Source organism: Mirounga leonina, unplaced genomic scaffold, assembly GCF_011800145.1.
Source record: "Mirounga leonina isolate KUSES-001 unplaced genomic scaffold, KU_Mleo_1.0 Mir_173, whole genome shotgun sequence".
Lineage (NCBI taxonomy): Eukaryota > Metazoa > Chordata > Mammalia > Carnivora > Phocidae > Mirounga > Mirounga leonina.
The window spans coordinates 20584545-20604043 of NW_023270447.1; the positions used below are offsets into that span (position 1 = coordinate 20584545).

General features: G+C 37.9%; 1 protein-coding gene across 1 annotated transcript in view; it reads left to right on the forward strand.

Moving 5' to 3' along the window:
* The first annotated feature begins 1833 nt into the window (after positions 1–1833).
* GTF2B (general transcription factor IIB) overlaps positions 1834–19499 on the forward strand; it is a 31980-nt gene continuing 14314 nt past the window's right edge. Inside the window, exons 1-2 of the mRNA XM_035018110.1 lie at positions 1834–1976; positions 6507–6613. Of these exons, the coding sequence (XP_034874001.1) occupies positions 1960–1976; positions 6507–6613 (124 nt within the window). The 5' untranslated portion in view covers positions 1834–1959. The remainder of the gene's footprint in view (positions 1977–6506; positions 6614–19499) is intronic.

A 19499-nucleotide genomic window follows, 5' to 3' on the forward strand; every position in this document is an offset into this window, starting at 1 on the left:
ACAGTAGCAATGTGAACTTTTAAAATAAATGTTTAAGTTAAAAAAGATGAATTAATTTAAGTAATTGATATGAATGAATTAGTTTACTTAATTCATTCACATATTGAAGTTAAATAGAAATGAAGATACTGACAAACCAGAAGTTTTGGTAAATGTTAGTCTGGGTCATTGATTCCTACATGATAAAACCCCAACTCTATGTGCGTGCGTGTGCGTGTGTGTGTGTGTGTCTGTATGTCTGTGTGTCTGTGTGTCTGTGTGTGTGTTGTGTATTTTAATCTCAGGATCAGATGTAAAGATTAAATGGGATAAATGTTGATGAAATGCTATATAAATTGCCTATGCTGTACAAACAAAAGAAAAAAAATGACCTACCTAAATTGTTCTATTTTAATATAAAAGAAATCCTAACTAGGTTATGACAGATAAGAGACCCTCCAGGTGGGGGCAGAAGTAATTTAACAGGTTGCCCAGCTTCTTTCCTCTGGGGTTTCAACTTCTCTGATTTCTTTCTTCTGCAAACATTACTGAATGCCTACCATAAACCATTAGGTGGTAGGTCCTTATTCTTGATCTTCCAGAGGTGTCTAGTTGCCCTCCTCCTCCTCTCCCCCTTTTTCTACCAAGTCAAAGTGCTCTATCTATAAAAACTTCCTGCCCCAATGGGGTGGAGCACCCCCAAGCCCTTTTCTGGTTGCATTTGGCACAGCTGAAATGAACTGGCATTTTTGAAACTTTTCCAGATATTAAGGGAGAACCCCACCTCCCACCCCCGACCAGCCAAAGTACAGTCAAGCAGTCAGTCAAGTTTTTAAATTACAGAATTACAGATTGGAAGACTGGAAAAAGAAAAAAAAAAAAAAAAAAAAAAAAAAAAGCTCTCCCATCTCCAGCTGGATTTCAGATTTCAGTTCCTAAACTTTTGCTTCTTACACCCCTTGTTCTTTCTGAGGAAGCGAGCCTTTCCCACCTTTCAAGAAAACAATGAGGGCTCAGTGGCATTTAGGTCCCAAGCCCAAGTGAACAAAGCAGCCACTATATTCTAAGTCCTCATCCCCATAGAAACCTGGAGCACCCTCTTTCCTCTGATTCCCACAGGGTCAAGGTTGGTTTATTTTCAGCAGATTGGTGGTGGTATTGCTATTATTATTACTATTCTGACGTTAGTTTGGCTAATTAATAAATCTAGGGTCCTTTTGAGGTATCAAACATTCTACTAAGTTCTCTGTACTTCGGCTATCAGCCAAATTTGCAAAGGCCATGGAAAAAAATTAGGATAGGGCCCACAGCTCCCCGCCTCAGGGGTGCAGAGTGCTCTCACGAGGTTTTGTTTCATCTCCTGCCAGTTCTAAAAGGGTATGCAAAGCAGATACTATTACCCCTTGCACAGAAAGGAGAAGGAATGTGCCTAAGAAGAAACAGCTTGCTAGCTGATGACAGAGTCTGCATTGACACCTGTTCTGGCTGACCTAAGTGAATTTCTCTCTTTATTCCAAATTCCTTAAGTGGAATCGCCCCTCCGGGCAAGTAAGATTTGCGCTCAAACTGGCCTAACTGACAGCAGGCTGGGAGGTGGGTAGTAAACCCTCGGGAATGTGGGCTTTGCCCCCACTACGAAGGCCGGGTTGTCTTTGTATTTTAACTCAGTCCAGTTGAGGGTATCTTTGGTGTAGCCCGTTTGTAGAGTTGCCTTGGGAATTTTCCTAGGTAGTTCTGTTGATTCGCTCAGCAGCAGGGCAAATCACAGAAACGGAATAGGAAAATAAAAAAACGCAAAGCACGTGGCGCACAGAATCTCACTTTTCTTGGCCTTTCTCCCGACCCGTAGCCGCGCCCTATTACGACTGCGTGGGTGGCTCGCCTATAAAAGCCCGTCTTAGCGCGTCTCGTCGCCACAATCTCTTCCTGTTCTTGGTGCGTCTGTTGTGGCTTCTAGCTGGGACCGCAGTGGCCGTGAAGATGGCGTCTACCAGCCGGTTAGTATGTCCGGCCGAGCCGGGCTAGCTAAGGGGCGGGCGGAGAGTGCCAGAGTTGTCAGGCGGCCACCGGGGCTGTCGCGTCGGGCAAAGCGCTCGGGAGGTGCGGGGAGAGGCGGCGGACTGACTGGCCGAGCCGGACAAAGGCACTTCCAGACGGCAGGGCTGTCAGGGGTGTCGCAGGGGGTACCGAGCCGTCGGCGTTACCACTCCAGCGTCCCGGCTTGTTTTCTCACCCAGGCGCTACCCTGTGGGGGCCCCTGTGTCCCCAGCCCCTGGTTTCGCGTCCTTTTTGAGTATTTTAACCGTGTGTTTTCTTGTTAATTTCTTCTACGCTCGTTTTTCCAGCTGTGGCTCAGCCAGCCCACGGTCCTTTCCAAAGAGCGGGAAAGGGTTAGTTCCAGGCCCTTATCGATCTGACAGCTAGAAAGTTAGGGACGTCAGCCTGATGGAAACTGATTACCATCCCAGAGGCCTTCTGAAATGGAAGCTAGGGCATTTCCGAAGAGTTGATAAGTTCCCTTCTAAGAGGTTTGTTTTTTTACAAATGTCTTCTGCATACTCCTGAAGAAAATTTTTGCCGCAGAAAATTACTTATATATGCTGGGAAGTCACTCTAATATAGTCTTTAAAATGTGATGTACTCACATCTACAGGAAATGCGTGCAGAGCCCTTAGAGGCAGCCTTTAACCCTGTGATCTGAAAAATGCTTGTAGACCCTAATTATCTCTCTCATTACCACTATGAGGTAGATATTAGTATTTTTGAATCAGTGTAAACTGAGTCATGCCAGTGTTGACTTTTCCAAGGTTAGTGTTAGAACAAAGTGTAGAATCTCTTATCTATTTCCTGTTATCACACAATCGGCCTCTAGTTAACTCATAATGTATTAAAAGTATCAACTTAATTCTGTAGCCTCTGAGAGGTAACTGGCATAATTTCACTGAACTTATGATCTGTGGAATTGAGTTCCCAATGAAAGCCATTATCACAAAATAGCAAACTGAAGAAGTCCAGGTCCTTTTGTGTTAACTCCTAAGACTTACTGCTTTATGTTACTGTACTTAAAAAAAAAAAAAAAAAAAAAAGGTGTTGGTGGAGGCGGCATTAGGTAAAACAACTTGGAAACAACTCTTAAAGCCAATGACACTCTTGTTTACTGATTGTAATTCTGTGATTGAATGCTCAATCATTCTATCTGGGTGTGGCTCTTTTGGGAAAGGCTTCCTTGTAGGTAAGTGGAAAACTTCAGCTACCCAAAGACGCCTAAATACGACTTAGGTTCTCTTATGGCAGTAGATCTGGAAGGTCAGTGTGGTCATATTTGGGCATAGCTTTTCCGTATAATAGGACAGGAAATTGTGTTTGTAAGAAAAATTTGCAGCAGTTAAATATAGTAAGTTCATGTGATAGATTCTTTACCAAAAGAATACACTTTCCTTTGTGTGCCTTTATTTTCTTCATTTGTTAAAAAATAATCTTTGAAATAAATTTTTTCTGGACACGTCCAGGTCTTAAATATATGTGTCATTGCAGTTGTCCATCTCGAGTTTTTCTACCAGTGAGAACAAAGGTAAATGTTAGTATTTCTGCCTTTAGCTTTTTTCCCCCTGAGGAAGATGCAGTATACTAGGTTATCAAACTGCCCGGTGTTTTAACAGAGAAAAGCACAAATGTTGTCAGTTCAAATCTAAACTCCACCACTATTCTGTGATTTTAGGCTAATCATTTTCTGAGCTTAATCTTTAGAAGGGAAATAACCCTTATTTTGCAGGTCTGCTTTGAAGATTAATAATATATATGTAGCACTAGATACACAGTAGGCACCCAATGAGTGATAGCTATAAAGTGAGATTTGGATTTATCTGGCTCCTTGGGGACTCTAAATTGTTTTAATGTCATTGGTGGTTGTTTACTTCATTCTTTCCCTTTCATTTCTCTCCCTTACTTCCCCCACTACCCTACTCTTGCAGTTCCTCTTTTGTATTACTCCTGTGGGTATTCTGATTAAAGTTGACTTACTTTATTGTGATTTATTTTATTTTGGATAGGTAACACACACAAATAGTGCAAAAACAAGAAGAAAAGTGAAAAGCAGTTTTTTTTCTTCCCTAGCTCTCAGCCATCTAATTCTCCCCCAAAGCAGCCATTGTAACCTGTTTCTTCGTGTTTTCCTAATGATTCTGTGGTTTAACAAGCATGGTTAACAAACAGTGCTAACCTTTCTTCTTCCCCCAAAGTCTGTTGTAAACACTGTTTGCTACCTTGCTTTTTACCTTTTTCGTGAAGTTAGCACACACATTTTAAGTGCACAGTTCAGTTACAAAATGAGCACACACACATAGCTACCACCCAGGTCAAGAAATTAAATACCACTGGCATCCTGGAAGCCTCATTGTGACCTCAGCCATTACCCCCTTTCAAAGATAACCACATCCCAACTTCTAACACGATAGGTTTGTTTTGCCCACTTTAAAGTTTATATAAATGGCCTGTGGTTTCCTCTATGTTTAGTTTCTTTTGATAGCATTTTGAGAGTTATCTTTTTTACTGAGTATAACTGTAATTCATATTTTTTTCCATTTTTGTATAAAATCCCTAGGGGCACCTAGGTGGCTCAGTCAGTTAAGCATTGAACTCTTGGTTTTGGCTCAGGTCATGATCTTCTCCCTTGTGGGATCGAGCCCTGTGTCGGGCTCTGTGCTCAATGTGGAGTCTGCTTCAGATTCTCTCTCCCTCTCCCCCACACTTTTTCTCTCCTTTCTCAAATAAAATCTTTAAAAATCCCTAACTTACTCTTTTTACTTAGCGTATCTTTGAGATGTTTACATATCATTTATATACATGCACAAGATACTTTTTAATAGTGCAAAATATATTAGTCCTTATCTTTGTATGCTGTGTGCCATATGGCTGCCTCTTTGTAATTACTTTTATTCTGCTAAGAATTTCCTTTATTGCAACATAGTTTTTCATAATGTATACTAATTTCTTAATTTATTTGTCATAAGGTATTAAAATATTTTCCTAATAGGAATTTATGGAGTAAGTGTGACTATAAAACAAACCTCTATTCCTCCATTTTCCCAATGAAAAGATCCAAGACATGTTTTGGTTAATTTGAATATATACATTTTGGGAATGTGGGTTATTAGTTTTTCAGTGGGAATCACCTATGTTGAGAGTTAACATTCTGAATTATATTTGTTGACATTAGAAAATTTATCCAAAACCACAAATACCTGCTTACTTACTGTAAGAATGGTTAATGATGTCTTTTAAATGTATATTTGTGGGGGTTTTTTGTTTTTGTTTTGTTTCTTAAAGATTTTATTTATTAGCACATGTATATGAGAGTGAGACAGTGAGAGAGAGAGAGAGAATGAGAGCAGGGGGAGGGGGAGAGGGAGACAGAGACTGAAACGAGGGGCTCCATGCCAATACCCTGGGATCATGACCTGAGCCGAAGGCAGACACGTAACGGACTGAGCCACCCAGGCACCCCTAGATATATATTTGTGATGGCCATAACAACCTTGTGCTGTAGTATTTCAAGTGAACTTTTAAAGAGGGCTTATTTTCTATGATACCAAACACTTATGATTGTGAGGGAAATAATTACTAAATCTATGTTAAATATCTTTGTTGCTCTTTATTTAATTTTAATTTTAATTTTTTTAAAGTAAGCCCCCAATGTGGGGCTTGAACTCACAACCCTGAGATCAAGAGTCAGGTGCTCTCCCCACTGAGCCAGCAAGGCACCCCTCTTTGTTGCTTTTGTAAAACTGATTCTTTTGTGTCATTTAAGATTGATTTGTCTTCCCCAAACTGCTTTATTTTCAAAATAGAATAATTGAGCAAATTAGTACTATCACAAATAAATTAAAAAGTAGCTTTTGAAACCATTTCTTGAATGGTAGCAAACTCATTTTTTGGACTAAATGAAATTCTCAGGTCTTAAGTTCAGCAGAGACACATCTACCACCCTCCTCTCTCTACCTGTTAGGTTCGGTGTACTATTCTAAATCTATTACTAAAATATCCAGCAAGTAGGAAAAAAAAAAAAAAAAAAAACAGACTTGAAATTTATTCTCTAACCAGAGAAATAAGTGGTAGGTCACACAACCAGATGATTATATGTAAATGTCACAGGTTATTATGGTAGCTACTCATGTCTAAGCTAATCAAGATTTTAAAAAATCTTAGTAGCCTACTTGTTAAGAGGTAGCCTACCTGTTAAGAGAAAAAAGACTGGCTTTCCATTTAGGTTTTTAAAGCCTTCCATGTCTGCAAACCTAACTGTTCTCAGAAAAAACAATTCTAATGGAATCTGTTAATTACTAGCTGGAATTAAAAGTTACCTAACTGGTTTACTTTCAAGATTTAGCTTAAGTGTACTATATATGTACAGTATTGGGAAAGTGTTCAAAATCTTTCTTTACCCCTCTTCCCCCCAAAAGACTACTTTGTTACATATTGGTTGGGAGAATATAAAAAGTTCTTTTTTTTTTTTTTTTTTTCCCATTTAGCTTGGATGCTCTTCCAAGAGTCACGTGTCCAAACCATCCAGATGCGATTTTAGTGGAGGACTACAGAGCTGGTGATATGATCTGTCCAGAATGTGGCCTGGTTGTAGGTGAGCAGTTATTATGGTTTTAATTGAAATCACTATTTTGGGTACTTTGCTTTTGTATATTTCCCAGAGTTTCTTTTAATGAATACATTTTGATTTTTTTCCCTGCAGCTAATTATTTATACAACTAACAAACAAGAAGAATTAGGAAAAAAAACAAGAGTAAAGTCAGAGATACCATATTTTATTGTCTATACAAATGTATATATTTCATAATGTGGGGTATGAAGGAACATTTAAAATTAAGACAACCAATCCAAAAGAAAAGGCCCTCAGTCCTTAGTCTTCGGAGTCCTTAGTCTTTTTTTTTAAAGATTTTATTTACTTGAGAGAGAGCGAGAGAGAGCGCTCGAGTGAGCACAGAGAGAGAGGGAAAAGCAGACTCCCCAGAGCAGAGAGCCCAATGCAGGGCTTGATGATCTCAGGACCCCAGATCATGACCTCAGCCAAAGGCAGATGCTTCACTGACTGAGCCACCCAGGCATCCCTCCTGAGTCCTTAATCTTAAATATTTGATGGGGGTGCTGGGGTGGTGGTGGTGAAACTTGTGTATATGAAATAATGAATAAGGTGTGCCTGGATGGCTCAGTCAGTTAAGCATTCGACTCTTGGTTTTGGCTGAGGTCATGATCTCAGGGTTGTGGGATCCAGCCCCACATTAGGCTCTGTGCTCAGCGTGGAGTGTGCTTGAGATTCTCTCTCCCTATCCCTCCTCCTCTGCCCCCTCTCCCTCTCTCTGTCACTCTCAAAATACTAAGTCTTTAAAAAAAAAAAAATGAGTAGATTTAATCTAACTTTTGTGGCTTTTAGATATTTAAACAAGATTTGTTTTAGGGTAATAAAGGTATATCTGTACTGAGTCTCATCCAAGGCCTTTCAGTTAACAGAGCCAATCACTTATATAGAATGATTTATTTATGAATTTCTGGTATAAAATTGTTGTCAAAAATACTGCTTAAAATTTTCATTTTGTTCCTACTTGCTCACTTATCCAGATATGTAGCCAAATTTTGAATAGAGATGGTCTGTTCAAAAATTATTCTTATGGTGGGGTTGCAGCTAGTACCTGAAAAAAGGAGTAATACTTAGTCATTTGAAATACTTAGAAATGAAAGTGCTAGTAGGATTATGGGATGTATAACAGAAACATTGGTGGTGATATATTATGGAATTGTCTTACTTGGAGACATCTGTAATATTCATCCAAGTAGGCTGCTCACCTCAGACCTCCAGTGGGAGTTTTAAATCATAGAGTCACTAATAGGAACTAAAATCCACTTAAAATTAATTGAATTCTACTCAGTAAGCAATATTAATAGCTTATATATGCTGGGCACTGTTTTAAATGATTTACATATTCACTCAGTTTATGCTCAGAGAAACCTTTGAGGTGAGTACTAATATTATGTTCATGTTAGAGATGAGAAACTGAAGTTCAGTGTGGCAGTGAAGCTCCACTGTCTACATGGAGTCAAATTTCTATCCTAGATTGCCTTTCATAGTAAAATGAGTTCAATGTGAGATAGGCATACTATGACCCACCACCTATTTTATATTTGACCTGCCTGCTAAGAATGGCTTTTACATGTTTAAGTGGTTGAAGAAAATCCAAAGAATAGTAACATTTGGGGACATATGAAAATAATATCAAATTCAGATTTCAGTATCCATACATAAAGTTTTATTGGACACAGCCACACTTGCTTGGTATCTGTTGTCTATGACTGCTTTCGCACTGTGACACCAGGATTTAGTAGTTGCAGCAGAAACCAGATGTGTTCTCATCACGTCATACTGCTGCCCAGTGCACTATAAATCCCAGTAATGCAGTTACAACTCCTCAGCATCTTGAGTACAAAGCCTGTCTCCATACTGCAACATTTTGTTACCATCGCATACCCATTGTGTGAAAAAGAAAAAAGGCAACTTTGAATGTCATGCTTTTAAGGTACAGTGGAGTGTGGGTTATTTTGTTATTGAATTAGATGGCAAAGCACTGTATTTATTATGCAGTGATACTATAGCTCTGCTAAAAGAATACAGTAACCTTTGACATTACCAGATAAACACTCATCATGCCAACTCAGTAAAAACAATGATCAGAAAATTTAGAAAATGTAAAGTGGGACATCTCATCATAGCAGAATTTCGTCACCAACATCAAAGAATAAAAATAAGGCTGCAGTTAAAGTAAGTTTCTGAGTGGCTTATTTGTAGCCCATGCAGGGAAAGCCATTTACCAATGATGAGTCAATTAATTCGTGCTTGATTGTGGTAGCTGAAGAAATATGTCCAGAAAAAATAAACTTATTTAAGACGATTAGCCTCTCTGCAAAAACAGTTGCTTGAAGAGTTAAGGACTTTGGGAGCAACATCAATAGTTAAAAGTCCAGGCAAATTTCAAGTATTTTTCTTGGACTCTTGATGACTAGCTAGATGTTACTGAGTTGTTTATTCAAGGTATCAGTGCAGAGTTTTTAAGAGTTTGAATCATCTGCATGGAACAACTACAGGAGAAACTATTTTTAAAGAGTTACAAAACTGCTAATTCAGTACAACCTGAAGGGGAATCTGCTAAGATGTGTTACAACTGATCCTGGAAAAATGCATGTGGAAGAAGACTTAGTAGGAGAAATTTACAAAGATTGTGAAAATGTACGATTTTTAAAGCCTGTAATTCTTTGTTGTATTCATCAGCAGATACATTGTAGAAAAGGTTTGAATCTCTCACATAACTGATCAGTAACAGTATCAGTAGTGAACTTCATTCACTCTCATGGACTTAACTGTCATCACTTCAGTGAATCATTGTCAGAAATAGAAGCTGAATATCTTGACTTGCCTACCACACAGTAATTTGATAGCTTAGCAGTAGCGAAGTTTTCTTGTAATTGTTTTTGAGCTCAGGGCCAAGTTGAAATTTTTCTGAATCCAGTACTGCCTTCAGCCACTGCTGTTGAACACCGAATGGCTTTAGAAATTAGCTTTTGCTGTAGACTTGCTAATATTAATTAATTCAGCCTAGAATTGTAAGGCAAAACAGTGCCTATATGTTAAAATGGCACTGTAGTAAACTCAGTTTCACAACAACTAACATTATTTGAATCACAAACAATGTCAAATTACTTTAATGTATTTTATATACTTTCATTGCTGTCAGAAGTTAAAACAGGAACTAGGATCTTCATTCCCACACAGATCCGCAGCAAGTATATTTTCCAGACTCAAACTATATTTTAATCAGTGTTTTTCAGACCTGGATGCAAAGGAAATTTTCACATTTCAGAATCCGTTTAACTCTGCAATTAAGGAGCTCCCACCTAACCTTCAATTGGGAGTGATTAATCTACAATGTAATGACATGTTAAAAGGCAAAATATCAGAAGAATGTAATAAAATTCTATAAATGCCTTTCAAGCAATGAATATGCTCAATTAAAATCATATGCTTGCAGATTAATATCAGTATTTGGCAGTACTTATCTGTGTGTGCAAAAGACTTTTTTAAAAATGAAATACATAAAATCCTGTTAATACAGCATTGACAGATGAACATTTGTAATTGATTTTGATGATAGAGAACGCTAACTGAATTCCAATTAAGTGAAATACTATCATCCCGAAAGAGAATTCTATTCTTTCTCAGTAGTAGATATGTATTATAACAAACTATTATATTTTAATTTTTAATTTTAATTTCATCAATAAAAAATTAGTGGAGTTTTCCTCTTCATGTAAGTGCCGCAGTTTAGGCTCTTGACCCACAAAACCTAAAATATTTACTATATGGCCCTTTACAGAAAAGGTTTGCCGATTAAGTTAAATGAGAGCATTTTAATTCCACAGTATTAAGATCAAACTGATAGTATGTCAGAGTGAGGCAGAGACAGAAGACTGAAGATCATTTCAGCTTCTTGGCTCTCCTAAATGTAGTCATTTAAAATAGTGCAGAAATTTTGCATCAGCCCTTCCATCATCTTTACTTCTACTTCAGACTAGCAAGATAGTTGTGTAAGATGAACCAACTGGAGAAGGAAGATCTAATTCACAAGGCTTACATGCTTTTTTGTGGTTGGAATCCCTAATTTTTACTTGCATTTTTCTGCTTATATCAAACCAAAGGAAGTTAATTTTCTTTTAGTTTGCTTTATTTACTTATTAGTCTTGAACACCAGCATTGGAACTACTATATTTTATGCTAACTAAAGCAATTAGCCTAATTGTGAGGCTTGAAAATTAAAAAATATAATCTGATTAAACTTCCTTTCTATATACAGAAATATCTTTTTGTGATAATTGGTTTTTCTGACATGAAATGTAACACCTGTGTTTTTTTTTTTAAAGATTTTATTTATTTATTTGACAGAGAGAGAGGGAGAGCACAAGTAGGCAGAGAGGCAAGCAGAGGGTGAGGGAGAAGCAGACTCCCCGCTGAGCAGGGAGCCCGATGCGGGGCTCGATCCCAGGACCCTGGGATCATGAACTGAGCCAAAGGCAGACGCCTAATGACTGAGCCATCCAGGCGCCCAGTAACACCTGTTTTAAAATAGACGGTAGCTTCATTCACATATTTGTGGTTCAGTGTATAACTTAACCTGCAGTGTGTCCTGCAAGTGAATAATCTATTCCGTGAGGGTGGGCAGGCAAGAGTCTGCTAATAAAGTTCCATTTTGCTGAAGAGATCATCAAATTATGTTGAAAAGAGCTTAAATGAACATGACAGTCTGTGAGTCTAAATTTTAAAAATACATGTGCATGTGTATATATATACACAAACACATATATTGCTGTTATAGATTGATCATAAATTGAGATTGTATTATATATTTAATTGGCTTTGCATCAACTTGTTGGTTTAAAGGCATATGCTCTCTGTTGCCAGCTCAGTTCTGCCTTTATCTCTTATGCTATGGAGACAGGGAAGAAATTAGTCTGGGCCAATATTCTGCAGTTCACTAAGGGCATAAAATTTGTGGCTTTTTCACATTTGAGATATTGATGTTCATAATAGAGATTTAAATTCACGTGTCATCATGTGCTTCCTAATAAATAATCTTGGTTTGAATGTGCTTGCCGTAACATTTTACCTTCTATGAAACTTTTCAGATTATACCATTTTATTGAATAAGCTTTTTCAGTAGCTTCTGATTTAAATAATCAGACAACTTTAGAAACTGGAACTCTTAGAATTGGTTTTCTTGACAACTATATACTTAATATTTAATTTGTGCTTAAACTTAGGGCAGCCTGTTGTCACTAACTCCTTTAATTTCCAGCTCAACACTAGATACTGCTTAGTTGTTATCTTCAGAGCCATATATTACCCCTCTCAACAGAGCCCATGACTACCACCTTTTTTAGTGAAATAATTTCATAATACAAAAAAAAAACTTACATGATTATAAACTGCCTTTTCTTCAGTCTCTAATAACACTCTTCTCGTTGTCCTTCAAGCCTTCATTCATAGGATTCTTGAGGCCCACCACTCAGTCTCAAAACCAGTGCCTAAAGTGTTTTAGGTTTTTCTTAAACAACATCATACTTTCAGGAACCAGTTTCTGTTTCAATTACATGACAAACTACTTGAGAACTTAACGGTTTATACCAGCCATTTTAGTTGATTATGATTTTATGGGTCAAGCTGGACCTGGAGGATCCACTTCCATGATGGCTTTTTCTTTTTCTTTTTCTTTCTTTTCTTTTCTTTTCTTTTTTTTTTTTAAGATTGTATTTATTTATTTGACAGAGAGAACACAAGCAGGGGGAGCATCAGAGGGAGAGGGAGAAGCAGGCTCTCTCTGCCAGGTAGGGAGCCTAATGCGGGGCTCAGTCCCAGGCCCCTGGGATTATGACCTGAGCCAAAGGCAGACACTTAACCGAGCCACCCAGGCGCCCGCTCCCCACATGATGGCTTTCTCTCCTACGTTTCTGCCTCTTCTCTGCCCTTTGGCCTCTCCATACAGATGTGCCATCCTCTAGAGTTTCGCCATAATTGTCTCAGGGTAGTCATATTTCATACACGGTGGTTGATTTCCAAAAGAAATACCCCAAGAGCATGTGTTTCAAGGGCGTGGAAGCTGGACTCAGGTAGTTAAGGACAATGCCTGGAATAGGATCACTTCTGCATTCTATTAGAACAGTCATAGGGCCCACCTAGACTGGAAGGGGTGGAGAGATAGGTACCCCCTCAGTGTGAGATAGATAAGGTCATGTTTCTGAAGAACATATTGATGAGAGAGGTTACTGCTGCCATCTTTGGAAAATACAGTTTGTCAAACATTCAGTGTTTTTTAATTTTTTTCCCCATATTTAAGTGGTTGTGTGATACTTAGTTTCATCTGTAACTTGGGTTGTTCCCAATATTTTGTGGCTATTTTTGATACTATTTAACATGTAATAACTGTCTAATTGACTAGGAAAAGTCACTTTTATTTTTTATTTGAATTACAGGATTTTTATTTTAAACATGGAAAGTGTTATGAGTTGTCACTGGCTATTTAATCTTACCAGTGATCCTTAGGATATTGGTAGTGATCTCAAAATAAGGCCAATATTTAAAGCAAAGCCTTGTCATTTCTGCCATGAAACTATTGGCTCTGACAGCACTGTTTTGTGGGGTTTTTCCCCCCAAATCCTAATTGTGATTGTGTCACTGTAAAAATTGAGCACTAGGTGGCAGTGTAATCATATTTAGATTATCAATTTGTTCATAAATTTGACCTTGTACATTGTTTATAGTCAGCAAAGTATTAGGTTAGCAAGCTGCTGTAATAGTTGTTGAAACACAAAATTGGTTATGACTTTTATAAATTAGGATTTCAAATAACGTGGTGTTTAGATCTAGTGGTATCATTTCTAGTTAAAGCTACTTTTTATGTGCCATTTAAAACTGAAGTCTTTCATTGTTCTTAAAAGGAATATAAGGAAAATACCAGAAAATAGTATAGGTGGATTTGAATGAGAAAAATGAGCCAATTTGACCTCTCCTTCTTAAAGTCTTTCTGGATATTGTTTATACCAGTGCATCTAAAGCATGAATGTGCATTAAGAATCAGCTGTTTAAAGATTCCAGACCCCATTTCTAGAAATTCTAGCTCAGGTCATACATCGGTCACATTAAGAAACACAAATCTGTACTATTAACTTTACAATTTACCACATTTTTTGAGATATTCTGTACTTTTAGAGTTTTCATCTTTGTTTTCATGTTTTCCATGTCTCCAGACTGCAAATTCTTGTAGGGCAGATATCTTACGTGTGTCCATAGTTCCTAGTATAACTAGTGGCCTTCGAATCCAGGCTTGGCTCTACTAGTTAATGAGCTATGGAACTATAACCAAGTTACGCAATTTCTCCAAGCTTAACTTTCTTCGTGTGTAAAATAAGTCGTGACTCCCCCTCCCCCACCTCCAAAACAGGCAGCAGGTACCATACATCTCAGAATTGTTAGGAATTGTTAAAAATCAAATGAGATAATGTATAAAACGTATAGTATGAAATTTCAGTGATACATATTTTGGGGGTACAAGTACTCCTTTTTTCTTAACCTCGTAGAAAAAGCAGGTTATTCTAAGTCTGAGCTGCCATTCATCATAGCAAGTCAGTTGCAAGATGTATTTGAGTGGGTCTAGCATACGGAGTGCTCTCCAACTGTAGCATTTTAAAGATTGCCGGATTACCATCTTTAAATCTGCATTATAGTGTTTCCTAAAGGAAAAAATTCAGGAATATTCACTTTCAAATTCTTGCTTTGGCACCTCTTCTAAGGCCTCAGAGACAGCCTTCTTACCTAGTTTAGAATTTTTAATTTAGATGCTACTTAAGCAACAGAGAATTACTAACTTTACTCGGTCAGCACAACCACTCTTGGAGGGAAACTGAGACTTGGAGTACTTAGGTAATTAGCTCAAGATTTCACATCTAGTAAGTGACAGAGCCACTCAAATCCCAGGACTTAACAAGCCTGTTTCTGTTAAGGCACTGTGCCAGTCAGGGAGAGGGATAGAAGGATCAGATGCTCTAAGCAAGCTCTGGAGCAGCTCTTCGGCTAGTGTGTGGAAGGGAGGAGGGTGCATTAATACAACACAGCATGGTAAAAGTTCTATTCCAGAGCTTCCAAGTTTGGTGAGAACACGAAGGAAGGAAGCAGTGACTTCCTGGGGAAATTACTGTTGAATTTACATTGAAACAAGATCATTAAGTATGGGTAAGGGTTTATGGAGGGAAGGTCATTCCAAGTGGAGGGAAAAAAAAAACGTGCCCCATAGGATAGAGGCCTGCAGGTGTTAGTTTATGAATGACTCAAATTATCGTGATCGAGGTTAGGATGCACCTTCCGTCAGAGCTGCAGTTCCTTAGCTTAGATGTTGTTGCTGCAAACCTACCTGTATCTGAGGAGAAAAGAGCTATATTCAGGTTCTCCGGAATGGAATTTTCCTTTCCAAATGGCTTTCCAAATGGTAACTATACTCTTGACTTGTAGAGTTTTTTGTTTTTTTCAAGTATGTTCATCAGATATTTTTTGAGAATTGTCTCTGATGCAGGCTTTCTGTTAAGAATGTACAGTAACCCTAAAGTCAAGATTCTTTGAAATAGCATAAGGAGGAATGATAGGAAGGGCTAGATGACTGAGGAAGGTGTGGAAGCTAAGGATGCATTTCATTTTCAGCATTAGATTTAACACATATAGTGTGTTGACCTAAACAGTTTTCCAAAGCATCCTAATTTTTTTTTTTTTAATTAAAAAACTCAGTGCTTAGGGCTTGTCCACCTTGAATAATACATTCTGATTATTGAACTTTTAGACTTGGTGTGTTTTGGAAAATTTTATAGTTTCAAATTAAATGGTTTTAATTAATCTACCTTTTGAAAACAAGTAATTTGAGAATGTTGTTCTTAGACTCCTACTTCTGAATTCTCTACCACTGGTTATATACCAAAATGCTCAAATCACTTTCCGGGAAGATAGCAGAAAGAACTGAAATTTAGGGTGATTCCTCTTAATACTCTTTTTAAAAATTCCTTTATGAATTTACAATAAGAAACAAAAACATTCTGGGGCGCCTGGGTGGCTCAGTTGGTTAAGCGACTGCCTTCGGCTCAGGTCATGATCCTGGAGTCCCGGGATTGAGTCCTGCATCAGGCTCCCTGCTCGGCACGGAGTCTGCTTCTCCCTCTGACCCTCCTCCCTCTCATGCTCTCTGTCTCTCATTCTCTCTCTCTCAAATAAAAAAAAAAAAAAAAAGAAAGAAAGAAACAAAAACATTCTGAGTCTAGGTCAGGCCTAGAAGATCAGACTCTCTAGGGTTGGCTCTCTGGCTGCTTTTGGTATGTTGCAGTTTTCCCCTGCACTGTTTAGATTGTTACCATAAGCCATTCTGGTTTTAATAGTGTACTACAAAATAACTCTGGCTGGATTTATATTTATAGCTTGCATGGTAAAGAGGTTAGATATTTGTTTGTCTTGGTGTACTATTTCCTTTAGACTGTAAGGCAAAGTGCCTTGGTTCTATAGGACATTCTTTCTCATCTCCTTTCTCTCCTACCCCATTATTCCTTGTAGTGGTAGAGGCCACTGGTTGTTGCCTGATTTCTCTTACCTCTTGGTTTAGTAGTAGAATCCCCACATTGTAACTGGGTGTGTGGCTGCCCAACTGGATTGTATTGGCAGCTAGGTATGACCATGTGACCTAACCAGTGGGTTGTACGTAGAATAGGTATGTGCAACTCTAGATCCTGCCACAAGGGATATACCTTCCCTTTTTCTCCTTCCTACTGGCTAGAATACAGACATGGTAAAGGGAACCACCAACAGGCATCTAATGCTGCAAACCCTAGTCATGATAAAGGTGGCTTATTAAAAAGATAGGAGGAGCCTGGGTCACATTAGTCCAGGACTGTTAATGGTGGACTGTTAATGTGAAAAACTTCTATCTTGTTTTTGCTACTATTATTTTTGTTTTAATTACAAACCTGTATCCTTCCTAATAAGTTTCTAGAGTCGTCTTGGGAATTTATTTTATTTGGGTCATCTGTTAACTGCCAGGGACTTCGGGTACCTGGAGAGACTGAGAATTCCTGGTGGCGGTGGATTGGAAGGTTTCTGACATGACTGCCACCACCGTACATGGATTTGATAGTTTTTTGGTGCAGGATGGATAAGCAGAAAAGTCAGCGGAGGCCTATGAATAAAAACTACAATGAAGAAGAACAGTGATCCAGTGGACTTAACAAAATTCTGCCCCTGATATAGTTTACTAGAAGAAGGTTAGAAAATAACTGATTTTTTGTAATCAGTGAAATAAAGCTTCAGTAATATTTCTATTAAATGTTTCAGAAAGAAATAAGGTAGCACAAGGAGACAAACACAGTAAAACGGTTATAGATAATAATTAGCTGACTTAACATTCTAGAAAATTGAATCAGTAAAGTGGAGAAGAAGTCTGAATATAAAGAGTGAATGAGAAAGTGGTAAAGACAAGATAGCCATTATGGTACTACTTGAAGATCCAAGGGAATATGATAAAATATTAAAGATACAACAGAAGGGAATGTTGTATTTGTGGCAGAGGACCCTCAGGGTTGCAAATCAAGAATCCCTCACACCAGTGGGAGTGTATCTTTTAAACATTTAAAAAATGTCCTTAGTAAAGACTTGCAAAGAACCAACCGCTAAAGTTAACTGATTCCTCGGTTTGTTTTGTGACAGAAAAAGGAAGTCCTAGAACAATCTTTTTTTATGAATGTATACATAAATCCCACAAAAGTGAGAGCTTAATTCTACTTGCTGATTGTTATGTGCAACAGCATTGATGACTGTTTGCTGATATTTCTGGTTCTTCTTTGAGCCACATGGTATGTTTATGCTTTTCCACCCCCTTTGAAGTTACGCATCACTCCCTGACTGGCTGTGGCCAAGGGCATGTGAGAGGAAATGCTACTAAACTGTTAAGTCAGTGCATAACTTACCACCTTCTTTTACCCCCCTAGCATGTCTCAAGTGGTAGGAATTCTATCCTCTTGAATGAGGATGGCATAGAAAGCTGTTCTATCCCTATGTAGACATGTGGTATAAGAAAGAAATCTTCGTTTTAAGCCACTGACCTGAAATTATTTACTACTCCAGAATAACTTAATTTATCTTAACACATAAGTGCTAGAAGAATAATAGCCCACAAACAACTGTGGCTAGCTTTTATAATGTAAGAGGATAGTATTGTAAGAAACACTATGGTTTGCTAAGATGACAGACGTTTAATGAACTCAACACACTCCTAATATAAGATACTCTGCATTAGAATAGAATGATGCTTTAATAGATAACTATTTCGGTTCACCTGTTACTTTTATGCATAATGTTGAAATATTGGAGACATTTCTGTTTTAAATCAAAGGCATTGTTTTGAGAGTTTTGACAAGCGCTGTAGATATAAAATAGAAATGGAAGTTAAGCATTGGAAGAGGAACAAGTTCTTTGCTACTGATGGGATTCTATATCTAGAATATTCAGATCAAATTTTAAAAATTAATAGTCTATTAAAAGTGGCTGAATATAAGCATATAAAATATTATAGCAATTACTAGTTAGAAAATGGGATTTTTAACAGAAAAAAAATTAGATCTAGTCATAAATGTGACATACATACAATCTGAAAGAAGAGCTTGAGAAAGAGTATATTCCCTTGTCCAAGAAGATTGATAATTGTTCTTCCGTCCCCAAAATAATGGATAGACTTGGTGCAGCTTAATTCAAAATCAGCAGTATTTTGGTGGGAGTGCATTTTTATTTGTAATGTACTGAGGTATACTTGCAGTATAACGTACGGATCCCAGATGTACAGTTTGCATCCTGACACTGCATATACTGGTGTAATCAACACTGATCAAGATGTTTAGACCATTTCCTTCCATTCTCAGAAGTTCCCTTATGTTTCTTTCTAGTCCGTCACCTCTGTCCCCCAACCCAGCAGCAACCACTGTAGTGATTTCTGTCTTCATAGATTATTTTGCCTGTTTTTGAACTTCCTATAATCAGAATCATATAGTATGGTTTTTTAGTCACTGACATTCTGGGGGCTCAGAATAGTGTTTTTGAATGCATTTACATTACTGCATGTGTCATTAGTTTGTTTGCTGAGGGATATCCCATTGTATACATTTTCCTATTAATGGACATTGGGTTGTTCCCAGGTTTTAGTAACGTGAGTAATGCTGCTATGAACATTGTTGTAGGAGACTTTTGTAGGTAAATATTTAAGAGTGGAAATGCCAAATCATGAGGTAGGTGCCAAAGTAGTTGGTGTGAATGGTTTTGGCAGTTACTCTCAAGTTGTCCTTGAAAAATAAAGAGATGAAACTTACTCTCTTTAGAATATGGTAAAAATCTTAGTTCATTCTCTCTTTTTTTTTTTTTTTTAAAGATTTTATTTATTTATTTGACAGAGAGCGAGCACAAGTAGGCAGAGTGGTAGACAGAGGGAGAAGGAGAAGCGGGCTCCCTGCTGCGGGGCTCGATCCCAGGACCCTGGGATCATGACCTGAGCCGAAGGCAGATGCTTAACGACTGAGCCACCCAGGCGCCCCAGTTCATTTTCTTTAGACACCGCTCTAATATATGGATTGAGAACTGTACATGTGTGAAATATAGAATATACATATTGAGGGCATTTACTTTTTTGGCTGAGGAACCTGATCGAAGTGGTAGCAGTCACATTCTAGATGGGGGAACAGTGCTGTTCTGTATATTATGGTAGTGGTATTATTTTTGGCTATTATAAATTTTCCTGTATAGACTTTCTATCTGGTGTTCATTTTACAAAAATCAGTGTTTGGTTAAGAATGAACTGGTAAAAGTTGGCCTGCTCCTCTGTTTCTAGAACATGAAAGGATAT